The 23,563-nt window shown below is 37.8% G+C and overlaps 2 protein-coding genes across 7 annotated transcripts in view; one reads left to right on the top strand and one right to left on the bottom strand.

Annotated features, from left to right (window-relative positions):
* PHF3 (PHD finger protein 3) overlaps positions 1 to 6,611 on the top strand; it is a 53,558-nt gene extending 46,947 nt beyond the window's left edge. For all 6 annotated transcript variants that reach the window (XM_053938444.1, XM_053938440.1, XM_053938442.1 and 3 more), the window contains one exon: positions 466 to 6,611. In XM_053938444.1, coding sequence (XP_053794419.1) covers positions 466 to 2,639 — 2,174 coding nt within the window. In that variant the 3' untranslated portion in view covers positions 2,640 to 6,611. The remainder of the gene's footprint in view (positions 1 to 465) is intronic.
* Positions 6,612 to 6,650: 39 nt separating this feature from the next.
* Positions 6,651 to 23,563, bottom strand: part of EYS (eyes shut homolog) — a 723,820-nt gene continuing 706,907 nt past the window's right edge. The window contains exons 48-49 of the mRNA XM_053938438.1: positions 17,688 to 17,849; positions 6,651 to 7,849 (exon numbers count right to left, since the gene is read on the bottom strand). Coding sequence (XP_053794413.1) covers positions 6,651 to 7,849; positions 17,688 to 17,849 — 1,361 coding nt within the window. The remainder of the gene's footprint in view (positions 7,850 to 17,687; positions 17,850 to 23,563) is intronic.

Raw genomic sequence — 23,563 nt, 5'->3', positions numbered from 1 at the left:
TCCTGGTAAATCTTTGAAGAAGAATGTCTAATACAAAATGATGAAGAGACTTTAAAAAAAAGTTTAAAGTAAACAGGGTTCTGTTTACTTTTTTTTTTCCTATCATACTTTGCTACCACTGTTACCATGTTGTAGCTGGGTTAGACTAACTTGATGTTTAACTTTGTGCTGTTTTTGATGAGATTAGATGTCCTATCTGTCTCATATTCTCTATTTGGAAGTTACAGTGCACTTGAACCAATTTTAAATTGCAGTGCTTGAAGTCATACTTTTAATACTGGAAATACATATTTTTATTATTTTAAGTGTTGTTAATGTTTAACATGACAAGCAGAACAATTTCAAATACCATAAGATTAATACTTCTGATAGTACATTGTAAGTATATGGGGGTTATTTTTGTTAAAATTATTACCTTAACCAAAATATAAAGAGATGACAAATTGCTATTGCAATTTTGTACAGGGATTGAAATACATCGACCAAATTTATTACTGGGATTGATAATTCGCCAGAAAATGAAGAGGCAGATTACTGCTGTTTCAAGTGTTACCAGTAGTTTTGCAGATGAAGCTGCTGAAAGTACCTTGAGTAGCTTGCCACCAGAGAAGAAAAGCAAGCCAAGCAAACCTGAAGTCTCACATCATGATTTGGCACTAGAAGAAGAAGAGGAAAATAATTTTTTTAATTCCTTCACAACTGTCCTACACAAGCAGAGAAATAAGCCACAGCAGTCTAATGCAGATGATGCTCCAGCAGTTATTGAACCGTTGGTGGAAAGTACCAAACATGAACCACCAAAGCCTCTCCGGTTTCTTCCTGGAGTCCTGGTTGGATGGGAAAATCAGCCTTCTACGCTGGAGCTAGCGAATAAACCATTGCCAGTGGATGATATTCTTCAAAGCCTTTTGGGTACGACAGGGCAGGTGTATGAGCACAGCAAGTCAGAAGCAGGTCCTAGTGAAGACATACCATTATTAAATGAACAGGCAACCTTGAAAGAAGAAAGCATGGATGTTGCTGATGTAACTGCTGAAGTTGGTGAAGCAAAGACTGGTTTGGATGATCCTCAAGAATCCACTAATGCTGCTGTAGCTGTGGATGCAGCAGCTGTAGGGACCTCAAGCTCTGCAAGAAGTGCTGGTTCTTTGATAGGGCTGAGTCTTAAGGGAAAACCTCCAGATGTCTCCACAGAAGCATTTTTAGCAAATTTGTCTGCTCAGGCACAGAATAAGGAAACTGAAGAAAGTAAAGAAAATGACTCAAAGCGACAGTTACCGGACAAGGATAGTGTTGCACAGGAAGTTAGAAGGAGCACAAATTCCAGCTTTTCTTCCTCATCAAATTCAGGAAAAAAACCCAGTGAGAACAATGTTAATGTAGGCTCTGCTGAAGGTACTACTGCTAATACCTCTAAATCACCACCATTTATAAATCTTAAAAGAGACCCACGACAGGCAGCTGGACGAAGCCAGCAGACTAATATTTCAGAAAACAAGGATGGAGATGTTAGCAGAAATGAAGACCGACAAAATGCTTCAGGAAATGATCAAGGAGAACCAGAGAATAAACAACTTTGTGGAGAAGGGGGCTTAAACCCGTATCAAAGTGAGGCACAAACCAATGAGACACAGTTCAGTTCAGCTGCAGCTAAGGCAGATAACACAGTTGCATCACAAGCAGAAGATACCAAACAGTCACAGGAAGATGGATTGATGCAAAATATTGAAACAGTGAACTCATTTAGAAGAGGGCCAGCCGCAACTTCATCTCATTTTGAAACTGAGAACTCTTCTCGTTCTGAATTTATTTCCAAAGTCCCAAGCCCTGTTGCAAGTGGCAGCTTCTCATCCGTTGGACCTCCACAGCAGAATTTTCAGCATTCTAAATCTAATCCACCTGGATTTCAGTTCCAGGCTCCTGCACCTCATAACTTTCCTCCACAAAACAACCCTATGTTTGGATTTCCCCCTCATTTACCACCTCCTCTTCTTCCTCCTCCTGGCTTTGGTTTTCCTCAAAATCCAATGATGCCATGGCCACCAGTAGCTCATTTATCAGGTCAGCCACCACAGTATGCCGGACCCATTGCACAAGGGCTACCAGTGGCTCACAAACAATCAAGATTTATGGGACCAGAAAATTTTTTTCAGAGTAAAGACAGTAGGAGACCAGAAAGACGCCACAGCGATCCTTGGGGCAGAGAAGAACAGCATTTGGAGAGAGGATTCAGTAGAGGAAAAAATGATCGACAAAGACTTTACAGTGAAACCCATCACCAAAAAAAAGACAGACATGAAAAAGAGTGGAGCAATGAAAAATACTGGGAGCAGGATTCTGAAAGAAATAGGCGCAGAGACAGAAACCAGGAAAAAGAGAGAGAGCGGAAGAGTAGAGAGGAAGGACAGAGAGACAAAGAACGAGTGCGATCCCCACACAGTGATAGAGCTGCTGATGGAAAAAGCCCCAAAGAGACTAGATATCCAGAAAAAAAGACAGAGAAGCCCAAAAGTGATGAACAGGCTCATGAAAAAGATAAGGAGAGGGAGAAAAGCAAAGACAAGCATAGAGAACGAGAAAGTGAAAAGAACAGAGAGAGACATAGGGACCACAGTGACAGAACTAAAAGCAAAAGGTAAAAAGATGCAGGCAGTCTTTTAAAATCCTATTTAAATAAACTGTTAGAGTAATGTCGTAAAACTTTGTATGACAAAAAAAAAAAAAAAAAGAGAGCCTGCTAGGATTGTGCCATCGTTTTTTATTCTGTGTTGGTGTTTTGCAGAAACAAGTCTGTGTTTTGGTACCACTCAGTGTACCAATACTCATCCTTCTTTTCATTATACCAACTATCACTAGAAGTAGGAGTTTAATATTTTAAAAATTTTACATTGCTGTATATTCAAAATTTTAAAGATTTCTTTTTATTAATATGCAATAAAGGCTTAGGAATTTTCTTAGCTGAGGAAGTTGGCTTTAGTCAAGTCTGCAATATAGTTGCTGCCTTTGGTAATTTGTGCTCTCTTCTGTTTTAAGATGCCCTGATAATTTTAAAGGTCGTTTTCATACAATAACCTTGTTTTTAAATTGCACTGTTTTTAAAGACTGCAGCAAAGCCTCAGAATCCACATGTTACAACAAAATGTAATATGCTTGGTGGTGTGAAAAGTTTGGGTTTTTTTTTAATTATTCAGTAGTACAATAAAACCTCAACTATATTTCGTTTTATTATATTTCAAGTTTTTCCTAAGCATCTGAAGCAGTTTGTGACCAGAAATTGGAAGGCTGAGCTGCTCGAATGTTACTGCTTTAAACTGCACTTGTTTTAATAAGAAAGCATTTCTAACCTAAATTCTTGAAAATTATTTGTAGTAGTAAATTCATTTCTCCCACCATTTTCCATGCTTCAAAAACTTGAATACCTAAGCTTGTACATTACTTTGTGTTTTGCTATCCTTTTTACTGTAAAATGTAAATATTTTAAGGGATATTTTGATTCTAAAATGATAAAACTTTCTCACATACTGTGTGTGTTTGATTTCATAGCTGTGAAACTGTAGGCTGAATGAATATAGAAGGCTGAGTCACAGAATGCCACATTTGTTGTACACTTCATAGCTCAGTTTGTTTTGAGTTTTGGAGAACAAAGAGGGGGCAGAAAGGCAGAAGTGTTTGTACCCTTGGGACTTGTGGTAACTTGGTATTTTGTGGACTACCATCCACCAATGGCAAAGAACATGCAAATGTGAAAACAAAATCACCTACTCTAATACTTTTTAAAATTACACTGGGCATCTTATTGAGTCTGTCAGAAACAACAAAAATATTCCACCATATAAAGAAAAACTGAGGTTTATTGTTCTGGTTTTCAGTGTTTTGTTTTTCCACTTTGAGTACACAACCTTACTATGCTGCTTGACAGTATTTTGCACTTTGCTGTTGAAAAGCCTCTTCTTTCCAGAAAAGTCTTCCCAGTTTAACAATATTCTAATTGTTAGTTTTATTATTAATATATTTTAAGGTAAATTTTTACTTGGATACCTTGCAAGTAACTTCATGGTCAAATTGGCTAAAATTAAAAATCTTGCACTGAATAAAGGAGGTGGTAGGCTTATTAAGTGATGTTTCTTCAGCTCATCATTGAGAAGACTAATTAAAATCCTCAGTAGCTAAAAGAGATAGTCAAACATCTTTAAAATAAAATTAGTCCTTTCCAAATTAATTCCATGGTCTGTAAAGCAGTAGTGCTATTGAATATATCTGGTAGTAATATACATGTGTTTTGGTGTTTAAATATCTGCACCAAGTTCTGTAGGCACAGAAATGCACCAAAGCATTGTTCTCATTTTTGGAGTAAGTTTTAAATGGACAGCTCTGCATATGAAGATTTTCTTTTGATCCATTCAAAAGTAGTCTACTCCAAGGTCACTGATGATCTGCCTCTCACATGTGCATCCATCTCTGCTTTGAAAATAAACTGGAAGCAGTGGAAATTGCAACTGCCTGTATGGAAGGGATGGGAATGCTTTCTGCCAGAATTACCAGAAATAATTTGTTTAAAAGAATATGTAAACATTTTTCAAGTTTGCTGAGTGCTTTGCCACCTGCCTTGTGTATTGTAAAACCTGAAGAGAGCCACAGTAAAACAGCTCTTGAGGGAGAGTTTTGTTAAGTGTTTAAATTAAAAAACAGCGAAAGTCTCCAAGATTTTTTGCTAGGATGTGAGTTAGTGTAATGGGAATAAATCCTGCTATTACAGGAATAAAGGATTTTACTTCTCCATTGCCTTCAGTCACTCTCCTTCCAACATTTGTGTTAGCTGAAAGTGCTCCGATTATTTGTTCCTTGTTTTACACTGAATCACTGCTCAGATCACAAAAGGCAGTGTGGACTGCTGAGGAACTGGCAGTACACCAGAAGCCTGAGAGAGAACAGGATAAACTTTAATATGCTCCCTTCTCCAGCATCATGTGGCCATAAAAGACCTGACTTAGAGAAGCTGGAAGAGAAGATCTGGGGCAGCTCGAATACCAGGTGGGCTTCATGAGCTGCCTTTTGGGAAGAGTTGCAGAAGCTCTCTTGCATCGGGCTGATCACTTGGGGACTCAGAGCAGCTGAAGAAGATAGAATGAACCTCACAAAGATGTTTGCAGATGCTTAATAAAACACCTTGGGGTAGCTCCTGTGTACTTTACTTATCTTTAAGTGACCTGTAACTGACTTGACAGTGCTTTCATTGTTACACGTTAAGTATGGTGATGTGGAAGCAAGTGTGTGTCACCTAGTTTTAGGTGCTTGTGGCCTTTGCTCTATAACACACACCCCATCCTCACTTCCCTCTCCACCCCAAAATAGTTACTTGTTTCTGACAGGTATATGCTGAAGACCTGCATTCAGGGAATATCCATGCAAGGAGGTTATGGTTTGTTATTACTGTGCTTTTGAGCAGTAGTAAAGTGAAAAAGGAAAAGATACTAATCAATCACTATTATTTTTATTTAATAATTTTACTTATTTAGTAAGCCAGCCATCAAATGAGAAATGTAGATGCCATCATACATTATTGGTGTAAGCACATTAAAATAGAATTATAATTTTTTTATTGCTTTCTAAAGCAGAATATAATACAGCTTTATGAGAAGGAATTGATTTTTTGTATTTATGAATGAACAGCTCTACTTACTTTTGAGATTATCAATTAATGAAAAATATATTTGCAGAAATTTGGTTTACTATGACCAAAACCTCTGTACAAAAATTTGAAATATCATTTAGGGGCATATAAGCCAGAAAGATATAGGTAAAGTAGAACAATTCTTGGACTTTTTAAGGTCTTAAGAATAAATGTTACTTGTAGGCAGATGCCACATTCCAGTTATAAATCATTAAAGCCAAAAGTTTTCATGTAGTCAAATAGGGGGGACCTCTGCTGGAGAAGACCAGGAGGCCTGTTTTCTTTCTCTAAAATTATATATGTTTTTTGCTCTTAAAAGCATTCTTTAAGTGTAATATTTTAGCAGACTTAAGAGAGACTGGAATTCTACCCTCTTACATTATACATACAGGATGGACACACTCAGAAGAGAGGGAGAACAACTTCATTACCTAATTAGAGTTTGTGGACTTCACAAGTAATTATAGCTGTTGCATTTTTTAAAATTCTCATTACAATAATCATGCTTTTTGCCTCAAGCACACCTTTTCTTCCCCACCAATTTCAGTTTTTAAACTGGATCATAATATTATTAAAGAAACAGTCTAATAATATTCAGCAGTTGGAGAAACAGGTAACAGTTGTCTTTTCTCGTAAAGCAACAAACAACACTTGAATGATGGTTGGCTTTATAAGCTAATCACTACCTCTTTGTTTACAAAACTATTTCCAGCACAATAAAGAAAAAAACTCCAAACCTTCAGACTTTCCCATTATTTTAAAATAAATGCTAAAGAGTATATATAAATAATTCTATGAAGAAAACAATTGATCATATTTTATATGTATATGCTACTAATGCTCCACATAGATTTGTCTCTTACTACTTTTTAAGTGCTTTCCTATGTTTGTTGCTCAATCATACACTGCCAGCTAACACAATAAACAGGAGGAGAAGGAATTTTATCCTTTTTAAAAGTGTCTTGGACAGTTTTTTCAATTAATTTTCAGAATTTCCATCATGAATGTTGTATCCTTCTGCTTTCATTAGCTGAATCTTTTTAGAATCTTGGAAGAGCACAACATCTTTAATTTTACCAATTAATTCCTTCTGAAAAAGCCCTATCGTGACTATATTGACTTTCCTGCCAATTTCAAACCCACCAAAGTAACAAATGCCACCATAGTTTAAAGCAGTGTATTTCCTTTGTGGGTCAATATCTTCAAAAAAGATTAGTTCCTCATCAAGATAAACCTTAATACAAGTTTGGTTTTGAACTACAGTAGTGAAATGCCATCTTCCATCAGAACAGGTGAAATACTTGCTATGCATTAGAGGAACAGAGATTCTTTCTCCAAGGTTAATCACAACTTTTAAAGTTCCATTGGCAAGACCAATGGCAAGGAAGTCATTATCTTCATCTTCACTTTTTCCCATCCATGCTATTAAGCCTTCAGTTTGATTGGTAGTAAAATTTAAGGAAAGGCGGCTGTACTGGAGGTCTCTTTTTCCATAAAAAGGATCTGTGTATTTAATGTAGGAGTTACCAACAAACTTTGCTATATAAAATTTGATTTTGGTATCACAGTACTTACCTGTCCAGCCTAGTGCACAGGCACAGGTATATGAAAATGAAGAAGGTTGAGGAATACAAAGCGCGTGAGACCCACACATGTTTTGTGAACAGTGAATAGATTGTTCACACGTGGTCCCTGTCCACTCTCTCGGACAAGAACAAGAAAAGCCTGAGTTTTCGACTTGACATGTTCCATTATTTTTGCACACAGTGTAACCACAAGCTGTTCCATCACAGTCACCAATGTTGGCTCCACCTTTGGGGTCAGTCACGGTAAGATTCAGTTCCCTATTGTTTATAACAATTTCTCGAATGCAACCAGTGAAACCTGTGGGCTCATTTTCTATTGCCATTGGATTAACAAGGTTTAAGGAGGATACCCCTCCAACAAAAAAATCTGAGTGTGTGTCTAGTGCATTCATTCCAGGACTAGCTTTTTGAGTAATGTTGATACCATCCAGGTCCAGGTAGCCTTCATTACCAACTCTTCCTGCATTGAGTAAGTGCCATGTATTCCCATTTGTGTGGACCTTCTGAAGGGTCTGTAGGATGACTGTTCTGTCTCCAAGGTTGTAGCGTAACTGTGTAAATCCATTTACTAATGATATACATAGAAAGTCACCTGTAAAAAAACAGTATAAAATATTTTTAATTTTTAGAGGGGGTGCACTGAAAAGCAACATATTAATGATTCTGATGCTTTCATGCCTGCGTTTCCTTGTACCATCATTATATTTAAGTCACACAAAGGGAAATGTTCCCTGATGAGCTGCTCTCAGCCTTTTTTTTTTTTTTTTTCATTATTGAAAACTGAGCTTATGTTTGCCTCAAAGTAAAAATCCCAAGGTTCTGAAATGCTCTGCTTTTGTGCAGAGACTAGATAACTGAGGTAGGAGAAAACAGGATCACTTTGGCATCCAGGAAGTGTGTGAATCAGTGTTCCCATGGAAAAGAAAGAAGTTTTGGCCAAGTTACAAAGGCAGAAATACTCTCAACTTCAGTACGTTGAATAAAGGCTTGATGGATTTGTCAGTTTAATGAACAGTTTTGTCTGTACCAGATATAGTCTGGTTTCCCTGAAGGCTCCTTTTCACAACAGGGATGTTTTGGGTTTAATAATCTGACAGCTGTAGGAACAGATGCTTTCTATTGCATTGTTTTTCTAGAGGCCTTCATGACAGGAAGTATTAGAAGGGAGTTCTCTCTTCTTGTGCTATCAGTGTTTCTGGCCTTATGAGCAGTGTAAAAGGAGAGTGAGTACCACTTCAAACTGTACTTTCAAGCATGAAGGAAAACTGGGAAAGGTTAGGAAATGGGAACTAGAGCAGTTTGTAAGCACAGCACTAGAGCCTAATAGTGGGAGTTGACAGGGAAGCAGAAGAGGACAGCAGAAAAGTCTGCAAATTAAAGATATGTTCTCAAATTTTTTGAGGTTTGCCTGTGCAATTTAACTTCTATATCTTACTTTTGGAAATAACAGGCATCAGGTTGTTATCAATTAAACTGGTAAATATGTTTGCTAAATTTGAATGCAAGCTTTCCTAATAGTTAGCAGTCCAGTTTCCTTAAAGATTCAACATTCCTAAGGGTGGACCTATCAGTAGAATGATGAAGTTTGCTTTCACGTGTGTTTAATTTTTGAGTATTTCTAATCCTTGGATTACATTGCCTGTAATGAAATAGAATGGCTTAATTTAGTAGAGACTTGTGAAAGTTGCCAAAATTATACCTCCCTATCCAAGAGATGTTCAGGTTGCCATTTAGGCAGGCTGGAGATGTTTCAGTTGTATTAGTGGCTGTAGAGCACATCATGCCTCACCTTCTCTGCTCCAGATACCCATGGGAAGAACAAGAAAAAAGCTCTTCGTCTTTCAACTCTGATGATACCAGAGCACTACCTTTTAGCTTGCTAGTTCCAGTTGTGGTGATCTGGTTTACTTCCCTGTATTTAGTGTTCTTTTTGAGGACCTTCCTTGTTCCTTTTTTTTCCCAGAAAATTAATATAATTTCCTTCACTTGTGATTTCTCCTACTTAGTGATGTGGCTTTAAGTGTGCTTGATTTTTCAGCACATAGTTTCAATGCACTGATCTTGCTTTATTTCAGCAGTGTACATAACCTGCTTGTCTATGACTTTATCAGGCCTTCAATCCTAGGATAAGAAAGGAGCATGAGGAAAAGTGTCTGAACTACCTCTTTGGCAGCCGTCGATCCCCTCTCCTACCTGGACATGCAGACTTGAGTAAGGACACAAGTACTCATATTTTGTTCTCTCAGAAGGAGGAAAACATCTGACCAGGGTTGCTGTTGCATCTGTCCTGTAATCAAGACTCTGAGAAACTGGCAGTTCTCCAAGACTTCCTGGCCTGCAGGGGAGGATTTTGGTGGCTTTGAACATTTGACAATGATCTGTTTTGGAATCTTACTTAGTTTTATTGCAAGAACAAATCTGTGTTACTGAATCTGCTGTCTACAGTGTAAAGAGTTTATCACTGAATACTCTGTTCTGGCACAAATTTGAAGCCTCACTTCAAACTGGAGTAACTTCTTCTACTATTTTTGAACAAAAAAATTACACTTCCAATTTCACCTCTCCCTGAAGCCTTTCTTACTCCTCTGGTTAGACCCTCTCTTTTCACAGATGACTTGCCATTTTAGTAGTTGACAAGAACAACAGAGTGTTAAGATAAATTTTAGGACCTGAAAGTTGATCCTAGGGTGCAGAAAGTATTTCTCCATGAAGTTTATCATATCATAGTTACTACTAGGGACAACTAGCTGAAAACATCTTTGGACTGTCATGTAAAGTGCTGTGTGTTCACTATCCAAGAAACTTCCTCTTAAAGTGAAGGGAAACTAAGGACTTGTCTTTGATGCTTTTCGAATTTAGCAACCGGTAATATTTTCAACAAGGGATCTCCATCTGCCCTGTCTCTGAGGGCCAGATTGCACAGCTGGAGCCTGTGCAGGCCAATGTCATCATAGGAATTGTATCACCAGTTTAAACAAATGGCATTCTTGCCACTGATTTTCTCTTCTCAGCAGTCTGTATAGAAGACCATGAAGCAGGGTGGTTTTTACTATTTCAATTTGATTGTTGCTCAGACCTGTCTCATTTAACCTGTGGCCAGAGACCTTTCTGAGGGAAGTTACTTTTGTTAAGCATGAAGGAGATGGCAGCCTTATTTTTTCCAGCACTAGACTGTATAGCTGGTCCCTACTTTCTTGAAAAGACGACACACAACTTCTGTTTTTTTTAGATTAGCATCTCATTTAATATGGGCTATTCATCTCCATCAGTGGTGTCATAAAAAAAGCAGAGAGACTCCTGAGAGAGGCACTCACAGTTGTTCTTTTGTTCTGCACACAAGTCTTTGCCCAACCTGTTGGATGCAAGGAACTGTAAGGCAACCTGTGGCAGTAAGGTTGAATCTTCTTTTGAAGTAGGCTAGTGTAGCTTAGCTGGGCCTTTAAAATGCAACATGTCAGGACCCTGGGCATTGAACAAGATTATTAACAACATTCAGTTCTGTTCTGATGCACCTTCCTGCCCCTGTAATATTCCCTGTTTAAGTAAAACAGTGATTTTTTTTATAGCCCAAATGGTAGAAGATTGTTTTCTTCTTAAGGGAACGGAATTTTGTAGCAGGCATTCCTTAAGGAAGAACCTGTTCTGGAGATAAAACAGCATTTCTACCTGCAAGTCCTAGTTGGGGGTTTTCACCAAGTGACTGAAGGTCAAAGTTGCTCTGGCCTCAGAGTGGATTGTCTCTATTTTATATTAGAAGCCAGAAGTCCAAAGCGGGGGTGAATTTTTCTTTGTAATTTTATTTTCACATTTTTTTTATGTGTACAAGTCTTACCTGCTCCCATACTGGATCTCAGAATTCCCAGAAGGCTAGTCAGCCCTGTGTCTTGAGCAGTCAGTTCCTAAAACTGGGAGATAATGAAAAGTCTCCTAAAAGTACATCCAACTGCTACTGTGAGATCTGGATTATTTGTTATAGTATCTTCTTATATGACTTCTTATGATGAATTCTGATTGCATCACAAAATTTTTCAGCTTGTTACTACTATGAATATGTATGCAGATGTGTCTGTAAACCCCCATTCTAAGAGGGGATCATGCTCAAGCAGTGAGCATGTTACCATAGGAAACTTTTGTACATCATAATTTATCAAAACTTGATACAGTTGGAAATGCATTCTAGGAAAATTACACTCTCTTTGCAGATGTCCTGTTCAGGCCAGAAGCATCACCAGAGTAAAAAATGTGATAATATTCAATTTACACAACTGTGTAGGGCAAAGATCTCAGCATTTACTGCCTACACTACCAAATATGCCTAATACAAATGTATTTCCTAGGAGGACTGGACGCAGTGTGAGAGTGTCTCAGGCTGACACACTATGAGCTGGGACAGCATCCTGGATGGTATTTTAACATTTCTGTTTCAAGGTCTCTTCCCCACAGTGACTTAAGTCTATCCTTGTGCTCTGGTGTGTGTGTGTAAGGCAAGGCCTTTTTTAACCTGTTAAAAGAGTACCTGAGGTTTTTCCTACTCTCCACTGAAAATTAAGAAGGATTTCCCACTACTTTGCATGGCCAAAGGAACTTCCAGAACATATTTTTAAGTGACTTTTGTAGTAGTGGATGGAATCTTGTAGTCTGTGATGTTCACTTTTTTGCTGCTGTTACCATAGTCTCAGTGATACACAGATGCAAGTGTCTCTGAAGGCTCCCCGTGTGCTCAAAACTCACTGATTAGTCCTGGAACTACTGAAGATCTAGATTCCTTTAAGCCATGTGTTGCTTGTCTTTTGTCTCATCCTGTGTTACTGAGCAGAAGCCTCTAAGCTAAGCTGATGACAGAGGCTTTGATGAGCTCAGTGCTTCAGCAGCTTCTTGCAGCTTTAAGTGTCCCAGGAGCCCTACACTGCTTTCCTGGTTACTGAACATCTACAGCCTTGGTTCCTTTAGTTGTTTTGGAGCCCTGAGACAGTGCCTCTGGATATATACTCTGGATATATATTTGCAGTCTGTGCCTTCTGTTGGTTTTACCTCACCCTTCTGTCCTCTAACTCAAGCCCAGAGTGCCAGTTTCTATCACTGTAGTATTGAGTAGCATTTCCTCCACTCTCTTTCCACCATTTTTTTTCAAAGTTGTTACTGATCATCTTGGTGGCAGAGTGAACATTTGAACCTTTTGTCCTCATAAACAGTAACATTCATGGGAATCACTCCCAGTTAATGAAACCTTTTACTCTAGGTTCTGCTATGTGCTCATCTTCATTCCAAACTGACCTTGTTAAGCCACCATAATGAAGTGCCTGTGTCTCAAGCAGTATTCCTGCCTCGTATTGGCATGATGCATCCTGTAACCATCACAGCTCCAAGAGGTATCTGCTCACTGCTCCTTCCTGCCTTGCTGAGCTGAGTTCACATTGCTTTCATTCTATTTTTTTTTTTTTTTTTCATCATTCTGTTCTTTGCAGTTTTCCTCTCATCCTGTTCTCCTGTATGATTTTCCATGGACCTAAACCACAATCTCTTACACTGTCATCCTTTACATATTCTTCCAGGAGCAGAACTTTTCTTGTCTAGAAGGGGTTGAAACAGCCCTATCAGCCTCCAGCTGAATGGTTACAATCTGTGGCCAAGGAAAGTGATGCACTCTGGTGTCCACCTGAGAGGAAACCTAACTGACCAGCAATTGTCCTTCACATGTCTCCTGAGCATTTCCAGTAGCCAGAGTAAGGCCCAAGGCCAAGGAGAGAAAACAGGGAAGAAAAGAAAGGGCTATAATGGGGTAAAATTAGGGAACGAGGAGCAGAGAAGACATGAGCCTTTTTCCCACCCTCTGCAGCTTCTGCTGTTAATTGCTAGCTGGCAATATGTCAACATGGTTTGTTTATGTTTATGTTTGTTAACTTTGTCTTTGCCCTTGTCTGAGTGTGTGCATGCAGTTAGGTACCAGCTGGCTGGCAAGGCAAAGGAGCTTGTTGCAGCTGTTGTAAATTGATCTTTTACCTAGGGGTGACCATAGCCAGTGCCCCTAACGTGCACTTAAAGGAGCTACCCATGGATATGCTTCCATGGATTATTACAATTTATTCTGCTCCATGTGTGGAGTTCCATGTCACAGCTCATGCAAGACTGAAAACTGATGTCAAATCAAGCCTGTATATTTCTGAAACTGTGTAAAGAATCAGTGTGTCAATAGGTGGAGTCCAGCTTCAGTTTGGAGCACCATCCCATAGAAGGAAGGGCATGGCTGGGATTCAGAGCAACCTTGCAGACAGTGATGCCCATGCATCTACAAGGGATGGGCACTTATCTATTTGTAAATTAGACTATTCAGCTACACCTTTCCAAAATGCCTTTCTTTGTGAAGAAATTTACTGTGCTTCCTTTAGTCATCACTGTCACTCTGCCACATTTTGGCAGCTGGAAGGAGCTGCCTCAATTTGCTAAACGTTTTTGGTTTGCTTGCCAGTGTCAAATGGGTAACTATAACAAACACTTCATACGCAACAGATTTCAAACAGTGGGGAGGTCTGTTCTGTCACACAGCTGACTGCCAGTTCTGCTTCCTACACTGCTGATTTAGTCCAAAACTAGTAACAAAGCAAAAATTATGTGCCTGTCAGCTAAGGAAATATGGCTGCAAAGAGAAAAATACTTAATCACTCAAATTCTTGTTTTAAAAGTGAGTGGATGATCAGTTTCTTTCTGATTAGGAAAATAATACTCCTGCCTTTTAGGTATTTAAAAGTTCTGAGTATTTCCAAAAATTTTTAGTTCCATCGTTCAGTTTTCATCATAAGCAATGTTTTAGAAAATCAAACAGACATCACACACTTGTAATGGCATTTTCTTATTTTCATGTTATAGATTTATAAATTGAAATGCTTTAAATACCAGGAGTTAAAGTGTTTTGGTTTTTCAGACTGGGTAGGTGACATAATCTGGCTAAAGAGAGACAGAGAACTGCTGTTGCAAATGTTGAGTGTTAAATTTAGCATGAGTCATCCCATTCTGTTTATTGACCTGACTTCATTCTTAGTCATGTAGCATGACTGTTCGTTCTCATCTCTTTGGGGAGCAAACCTTTCCATCACCCTGGCCTGAACTCTGGAATAATGCAGGCAGTCTACAGCATATTCCACTTTTGCTAACAAAGGTAAAGCTTCAGTAATGCTGTGACTCAACAAAAAGCAAGGCTCCTTTTAAACTGCCTTTTACCCAAGAGCCAAGGCCTCCAGGTATATAGAGTGGTTGCTCTGTAAACAGACTGTCCTACATAGCTTGTTCAAGCACTTGGTGGGCATCCAGCAAGTCCTGTCTGAATTAAAGGCTGTTTAATCATTAGGAGTCTCCTGCTTTCATTGGTAAAAATAGAATACACTGCCCTTAAGAAAATGTGAAGTGAGCTGGCCTTCTACAAACATGTGCTGGACTCCACATGAGTTCTGTGTGCTCCACATGCAGAGACCTTGCCCAGATGCAGTGCATAGAGCAAGTAGTCAAAGAGGGGAAGAAAGTTCCCTTGTCATTCTATCTTCAAGTTTCTGAAGTCAACTCATTTGTTGGGTTGGGTTTTACCCCCAACTTATTATTAATATTGCCAGCCACATAAATTTTGTCAGACATTGGAAATTATTTTCTTAGGGCCTGCAGAAATCTGTAGTACCATACTTAGAGTCATGATGCACATTCAAAAATAGTTGACAAAGCAACAAAATGGATGACTGGCAATTATAGGAAATTAGGCTAACAGATTCACAGGATGTTTTCCATTTTATGCCAGTTTTTGAGGTGTTTAATGTGTGTACTGGAGTAGTGATATTTTTAGAGGAATAGAAGCTCAAACCAGCAGATCAACTTCAAAGTAAGGAGACTTGCACTTTCTATAAAGTTCTTCCATGTTCTTTGGGAAGAACAAAGCTGGAAGAAAATGTTTCAACAGAGGTATCATGTTTTTTTCTTCACCGACTAAAGATGTGATTTTATTTTAATGATGGAAGGATTATTTAGTGGTATATGTCCCTGAAGGAAAAGTCACAGTGTAGTGTTTATGTGGGTGACAAACCAAGCTGATGCATAACTGTGCTACTCAGTATCATTGCTAAATTAGCTGCATAGTCAGCTCATTTATTTAAAAAAAAAAACAGCATTGCCTAGTGAGGGAAAAAAATTCTAATTATTTCCTATTAAAAAGGAATTTTAGAAATAAAATCCTGTGATTTCAGCAATTAATTTATTACCTCTTACATAACTGTCTAGAAGACAAAGCTTTATTTTAACTGCTTTCTAAACTAATCTTCAACAGAAATCTCTATCTCATCTGCTGGCAGCTAAGAATACTTCTAGGTCTTTCATCATTCTAATTCTGGCCTGGATTTGACAGGATTATATGAAGGCAAAAATAAAAAGCCAAGTGATTAGCTTTTCCTTTTTGAATCTTTCAAAACTTGAGTGAAAGTAGAAATAAGAAATTTGTAAATAAATCCCTCTGTATGAGAATAATTTTAGGAATTTTATTTTGAAATTGAATTGCTATGATTCTAGAAAGTGATTGAAAGAAAATATTCTTTCCTGTGCAAACTAAGCACTCAGAAATGGCAAGAGAATGAGGGCATGCTTGGACTACCCACTCCTGGCCCAAGTTAATCATACTTAATACACTCTCTTTGATGCTTCCAAAGAGGTATTTAATTTCATTATATGCTAGCTGCTTCCATGACCTCTGACTATTCTTTTTGAGAGAGATCCTTTTTTTCTCCTATTTTTCATGGCCCATGTAATGCTTTAGTTTATACAGGAGAGAACAATTCATGAAGAATCTCAGAATTTGGCCTATAAGTGATAGAACTATAAAAGATTCATTGTAGAAGACAGAGCTCTTTGTTAATACATGTTTTTTTTTTTTATTATAGGTGCTCCATATATTTTTCTTTGAAGCCTCTTCTCTGTATGTGTTTGCAATTAGAATGAGGCAAACAGGAGGTGTCAGCAGTGTATGATGCATTATCAACCTGTTGAAACATCTGTATACACAGTAAGGTGCTGGTACATTGGGCATATATGTGTTTATATGAATTTGTGGCCGAGTAGGTTTATTGAAATATCTTAGAGCTTTAGACTTTGAACAAAGGAATGTAAAAACACATGATCAATAATTAACTTGTTTTGTCATATAAAGCATAATTTTTGCATAACCTACTGCTCAATACAAGAGAAAAATTTGCTCTAAGATGATGTTATGGATGGCACATAATGCTTCTGTTTAAAAACCTGCAATCGACATTTAAATGCAATTGAGTAGGTTAATAAAGTAATTACAAAAATGTACACTTTAAAGACTAAATTTTAGAATGTACTTACACTATCAAAGTATGTTTTCTTGACATGAAGTTTTAGGAATGTTAACTTAGTAAAATTTAGAATACTTCTATAAATATTTTATTTAGATTTATTTGTCAATCTGCATATCTGGGAAATGCAGAACTTGCATGTTTTACATGCTGCACCAGCACACTTTTCAACATTATATAATAAAAAGCTACACTTCTGAGAAGCCTCATTAATTTCACTCTGTTCACTTTCACTTGTATGATCAGTTTTTATATGGCTTTGGTTTTTGTCATTTAAAACACTGGGCCAGCTCCCCAAAGTGAGAATCTTAGTGCAGCTTCTAAAAAGCTGGCTGTGGTCACTTTGAAGGGGAAGTGTTTTTCTGAACCATTAAATAAGTTAATTAAGTACCTGCAGGCTTTTTCACTATCTAAAACTTTGTTTTTGCAGGTTATTTTTCTTTTGAACTTGATTATTCACAGTTCAAATCAACTGTACAATACAGTTCTGGTGTTCCCAGCGTAAGAAGAGCTAGTCCAGAGGAAGTCCATAATATTGATAAGAGGACTGGAGAAACTCCCCTATAAAGACAGGCTGAGAAAGTTGGGACTGTTCAGCCTGGAGAAGAGAAGGCTTTGTGGGGACCTCACAGCAACATTCCCATATCTGGAGGGAATCAAGGAAGCCAGAGAGGGACTTAGTCAGGAACTACAGCACAATGAGTAATGAAAAATTGAAAGAGAGGAAATTTTGGTTATTGGTATTAGGAAGGCATATTTTACTGTGAGGGTGGTTAGACACTGGAACAGTTGCCCAGGGGACTTGTGAATGCCCCATGCCTGGCAGGGTTCAAGGCCAGGTTGGACAAGGCCTTGAGCAACCTGGTCTAGTGGAAAGTGTCCTTGCCCATGGCAGGGGACTTGGGACTAGACGATGTTTAGGGTCCCTTCCAATCCCCTAACATTCTTTGATTCTGTTACAAAATCCAGCCACCATGGGCAAGGAGTTGCAGAGACTGAGTGCCTCAATCACCCCAATGTAGTCCCTTTCTTTTTCACAAAAGTAGCTGGCTGTATGATAGCAGCAAGCTGGAATTCCCTTACCTGACTGAGAACCCAAATGCTGTGCAGTGTAGAACAGGATACCATCTGGAGAGAGAGGCTGGAACTGCAGTTTAATATGGGTCTTATGCCGGATATAAAAGGGTGCAAATGACATCCATGATGATTCATTATTTCTGAAGGATGCATCACTAATGGAAATATCTGAAAAATACAAGAGGAAATGTCATCTGAAAGGTATTTTGAAAGATATTTTAATACTGCATTATTATGGAACCAGTTATTTTGTATAGTACTTAAATGCTGTACATAATACTTCCCATTCTTCCCTTTTCACAGAATAAAAATAACCTAGATAAAAAATACAACTTAGATAATAGCAAATCAATGCCATTGTCTTCTGGGTGCCTTATTTTCCTCAACAATCAAGGCTGCAGTTCTAATGCAAAATAAATGTGATCCTGTTAGCATTCATTTTCAAATAAGTATAAGTGTAAATTTAACATTATTTAAAAATTGAAATGCAAAATACTGTTGCAGGAGTCAAAATAAACATTTATTTTCTCACCCTACTGATTAAAATCCTAGTGGAGGATTTGTAATGAGCTGCTTTGTGTGTCATAAGAATGTACCTTTTAAGTGGGAAGTGTTCGTTAATTGTTGCTGAAATTTGTTTTTAGGATAATTATACTGAGATGTTTGATAATTCAAATCATCCTATCTTATAGTAAAAGAGAACACTCACACAATTACAGTTAGGATGCATGTACACTTTTGAGCTATACACAACTTACTCATTCTGTCTTACCTCTTCCCTCAATGCTGATTGTTCATACAGCACTACAAAATCAGGCTGGTTCAACTGCCTTCAGCCAACTGATAAATTATTATACTTTTCTGTAATGTTTACGTGACTTGAAACAATGTCAAGTTTTTCCCACTGTAACAACATTACATATTTGAGATATAATTATCATAGAATCAAAGAATCACAGAATGGGTTGGCTTGGAAGGGACCTTAAAGATCTTCTAGGTCCAACTCCCCTGCTATGGCCAGGGACATCTTCTACTAGCTCAGCTTGCTCAGGGCTCCATCCAACTTGGTCTTGGGCACTTTCAGGGATGGGGCATCCACAACTTCTCAGGGCAGCCTGTTCCAGTGCCTCACCAGTCTCAAAAGATTTTTTTTTCCTGATATCTAATTTCAACCTGCTCTCTTTCAGCTTGAAGCCATTCCCCCTTGTCCTGTAACTACATGCTCTTGCAAATAATATCTGTAATCATGTTAGTTATTAGCTAATTCATGATCATGTAGTTGTTAGTTTACTGTATTTGTGGATTTGCTGGAATAAATCAAGCTACATAGATGTGCAGGATGTATTTAGACCTGTGTGTGATAAACTGTTTTTACTATTTAGTTAAACACCAGTATTAAATGCCTGAGTTGTAAGTGTTCCCTTCTCACTTCTGCATTTCCCAGCTGAAGCTCTGCTGTTTCCCTTCTAAGAGACTAACATCTTTCCTCATTTTGGTGCTCCCAATTTCATTGCTTTATATTAACTTGCTCTCAGTCAAATATACCTTCAGGATGTCCTTGAAGTGCATTCTGAGATACCTTTTGCTACCTTTCCACACTCAAGTTTTCTGTAGAGCATCTGCTGGTGAACCCACTCACCACCCAGCTGCACCTTGTACTGCCTTATCACAGATGGGCCTCAGATATCAGACTGGAATACAGCCAGCATGCTGCAAGCTCGTGTGATTTGTCTATTTGTCACATCACCTCCCTCAGAATAGGGTTCAAGGTGTCCCTGCTGGACAGTGTCCAGCAGGCAGATGCATGACTAGACAGGATCCAGATCTCTCACTTGTTACCAGCATAACCTGACCTGAGGATGCCTCTTGAATGGGCAGTAACTGCACAGCTGACCTTTTTATTAATTCTTCCTGATAGATTATAGATGATATTTCTGAGGAAGGTACAACGATTTGATGGCACAAAATCTCAGTAAGTCTAAAAGTAAATTTTAATCACTGGAATATCAATTATAACAGATTTATTAAATGCTTGAATGATCAGAATCAGGCTTTTGATGGGCTGTTGTTCAATCTATGTATATATTATCAAATCATTCCCATCCTAGGTATCACAATAGTTGTTATGCCAGCTATCAAGGCTAGGCAGTGTCTGTAGTAATATATTATATAATGTCTAAAGCATGAAGTTCCTGGCATCTATACTTAAGAGTTCACAGAAACAGAAGTATTTAGCATAACAACTACCCTGGATGATAAATAGTAATAAAGCTTGCTAAACAGATTTGGTGCTGTACTATACATCACTAAAACTTATAAACACTGTCAGGTACAAAAGACAGAGTAATACTTAGTATTCCATATGGATTTTTTTTTTCAGTAGTTAAGACAAGGCTCTCCATTAGTAGTTAAAATCTCTATATTGATGTCTTCATATTTAAAAACAATCAGTAATAGTAATTCATTTTGTACATGGACATTTTTTCTTCATGCATCATTTGTTAAGTCAGTCTCCTCTTAGGAGATTTTTGTACAGTGAGACTTACATGTGCAGGACCTGTGCCACAGTGGTCAATCTTACGTGAAAATGTGCTGCTGCTTAAAAGGTCACTTTAGGCAAAGTGTGTAATGAGGTATCTGAAAGTCTCTATGGCAGACTCAGTTTCACTTTATCAATGTAGTTAATTCTTTGCTGCTTATGGAGGAAGCATGGACAATGAGTAGTGTGAGAGCAAAATCAGCAGGATTGAAAATCAGCAGCTTGTCATTGGGAGGGATATGAAAGGAAGATTGCTATGATAAAAAGCCTTGAAGCAGAGAAAGAGAACAAGAATAAAAGGTGATTTTATAGTATCACTCAGAGAAAGAATTAAGTTTATAGTTTCATATTTCAGATAGAGTATTAAAAAATAAGACCCACAGCTTCAGCAGCAGATGTCAGAATTCTTTAATAAGAAGGCATTATCCTGATTTATAGATATCAAATACAATACTTTATTTAATATACTTCATTCCGGAACTTCTAAGATGTAAATATTTTATTTTCATTATCTTTAAAAAGTATGCTTATTCACAATAAATATATTTTACAAGTGTCAGAAAGTAACATATTTTGTCACAATGCAGCAGGAGCAACTATAGGAAGTACTAGAATGACTTATAATTTTCTTGTGAATGGCCTGTAGATCCTGCAAGTACTGATTATATGCATGGAAAAAATCTGGTTTGACAGGTGCGTGGAACCCATACGTGCACCCTTATCCCAAAACAGAATGAATTCACTCTGCCACAGTGCACAGAGGTGAGCAGTATGAAATTTCATTTTTGTAAAATTACTTCTATAGACAGACAAACATTTAAGGTGAAAAATATGACAATTTAAGCTTTTCAATTTTCTTTTATGGCAGGCATATACAAAACTAACACATTAGAGGCTGAGGTATTCTAATGCTGTTTTCTTGGCTGCAAACTTTGTTTTTCACCTAAGATAAGAAAATAAGAAATTCAGCTAAACTTGCACAAGACAACATCTGTGTTACATATGCTTACTCCTGAGAAACTCTTTGCTAAAACAAATAAGGTAAATGGGTGTCTTTGTTGATCCTATAAACTAAATTGGTAGGAACTTTGCTGTGTAACTACTGCATTACTCACTAGAACCCTTAGCACTGTGGGATGCATTGTAACTACCACAGGCATTTACACAAATACTTCTGTATCTGATTAATGGCTCTGTTTTCTAAGCTGAATACAAGTATCTGATGATACAGCATGGCTGGAAGGGACCACAGTGGATCACCTGGTCCAACCTCCCTGCTCAAGCAGGGTCATCCCAGAGCCCATGGCCCAGGATTGTGTCCAGACAGTTCTTGAATATCTCCAGTGACAGAGACCCTGCAGCCCCTCTGGGCAATCTGTTCCAGCTTTCAACAAGAAGGGGAAAGGAAATGTGAGTCACTGCTCAAAGGAGTGAGGGCCTAATAACAAAAGACATAAAAAAAGCCATGTCTGACTTAATTTTTTCACTTGGTAAAGCCTGATCAAGCCTCCCCACGCCTGATAGCTGAGCTAGGGCAAATGAAACATCAGTTCCATAGTGATGAGGCAGGTGTAAAGGTCCAGCCTTCAAATCAGTCTGTGAGTCAGGGTCCAGATGAAGTGGATCTTGTTGCTGCTACAGTGTAATTCAGCACAGGATCATGGGCTATTTAAAGCTGCTCCTGAAGCAATGCAGGAGGAAACTCCTGCTGGGGCTCCTCAGCAAAGCTGTCTTTGAGACCCGACACCAGTCCTATCCCTATGGGATGAGAAACACTCTCAAAGCTTTAAACTCATAATAGGAACTTATATATTGAACTCACATTTAGGCACTTAAATCTAGAAGCTTTGCTTTAAAACCAGTTCCCACCATTAACTACTTACCTACCTACCTACCTCTGAACACCTTCACAAAGTAAGGCGGCAAGCACATTTCCTGCATATTATTCATGCTCATAGAGGAAGTCTAAATAATTTCAGAGTCATCCTGCTAAGTGCTAGTTAGCTGGCTGGGTCTTGTTCTTACTCCTTTGGGTGACTGGAGGGAATGGTAAGTAGATGATTGAATTTTTATTGGGACATCACATCCCATGATGACATGGCTGATTTGGTGTGGAGGGTATTATCATCTCCTTCATTTTATCATACATGACTTCCACTTGGGTTTATATATGATGTATTTGAGTAGGTAACTCATTTTAAATTATTCAGATAAATATTACAAATGCATGTTCCCTTGTACCTGCCATGAATATTAGGTTTACTGGACTGTTAATGATAAACCTGAAAGCTTAGATTGCTTTTCAGGTAAAATTTAGACAACACATTTTATCCTTATGTGACATAAATGCTGTGGCTACTACTTAAACATTTTCTCATGTTGACACAAGTTTTCAAAAAATGTCTCTGGAAACAAAGCTGGATGGGATTGGTATTGCTTAAATGACTAAAAGACAATAGTGACAATAGTCACTGTGACTCAATAACAAATTGTCCTTGTGGTTAAACATAGAAATAAAAGTGTCCAAATGGTAACTATGAAACAGACTGTGCCAGTCCAACTGCATTGTCAGGTAAACCCAACATGACTTATATACATGACTGTGTATATAAGGTGTCTTGTCATGTACAAGTTGAGCTAAATCTTACTGTGAATTAATTTCTCTTACAATAGTAGTCAAAATATGTCAAGTAACATTCTATACTGTGTAGAAAGTAAAAAATACTTATAGTAAAAGTTATTTCAAAAGTGAAGGGTTTTTTTCTGTCAGTTTGTCAGGTATTTCAAAAATGTGCTGTACTTTTATATCAGAATAATGGAATTTGACATCAAAATAATAGGTAGGAAATTGATTTGAGCTGAATAAACATGGCCCAAGGAAGTTGCTTGCCCTTTGTTCATCAAGGAAATGGCTTTATTGCTTGACAAGTATCTCATTAAACCAAGGATGGAACAATGAAAACTCTACATTTTCTTTCAATTCTTCAACAATTGTACATTGACAGGCAATATTAGTAGCTACGGAATTCAGAGACTAATATACAGTTGAAGAAGTCTATTTATTAACTTGTTTCTTTGTGAAAAAGGCAGTAGCATTCTGTTATCATGCCTTGAAGTCAAGAAAAATTATCATAATAGATTTTATGAACGTATGTGGCACAAACTATTCCTGCTAAAGAAAACTGCTGAATAATTTAAAATTCATAGAAATATTGTGATGAAAACCTTGCTTATTTTCACCACTGGCAAGTGTTCTCCAATAGTGCCATCTATAGAATCTTTCAAATATTACATTGCTGTCCCCTTAAATATGAACATTATCAGTCTCTGCTATCTCACAATT

This window comes from Vidua chalybeata, chromosome 3 (assembly GCF_026979565.1).
Source record: "Vidua chalybeata isolate OUT-0048 chromosome 3, bVidCha1 merged haplotype, whole genome shotgun sequence".
Classification (NCBI taxonomy): Eukaryota; Metazoa; Chordata; class Aves; order Passeriformes; family Viduidae; genus Vidua; species Vidua chalybeata.
Note: the sequence above shows the minus strand (reverse complement) of the source record. Positions and strands in the feature narration are given on the sequence as shown.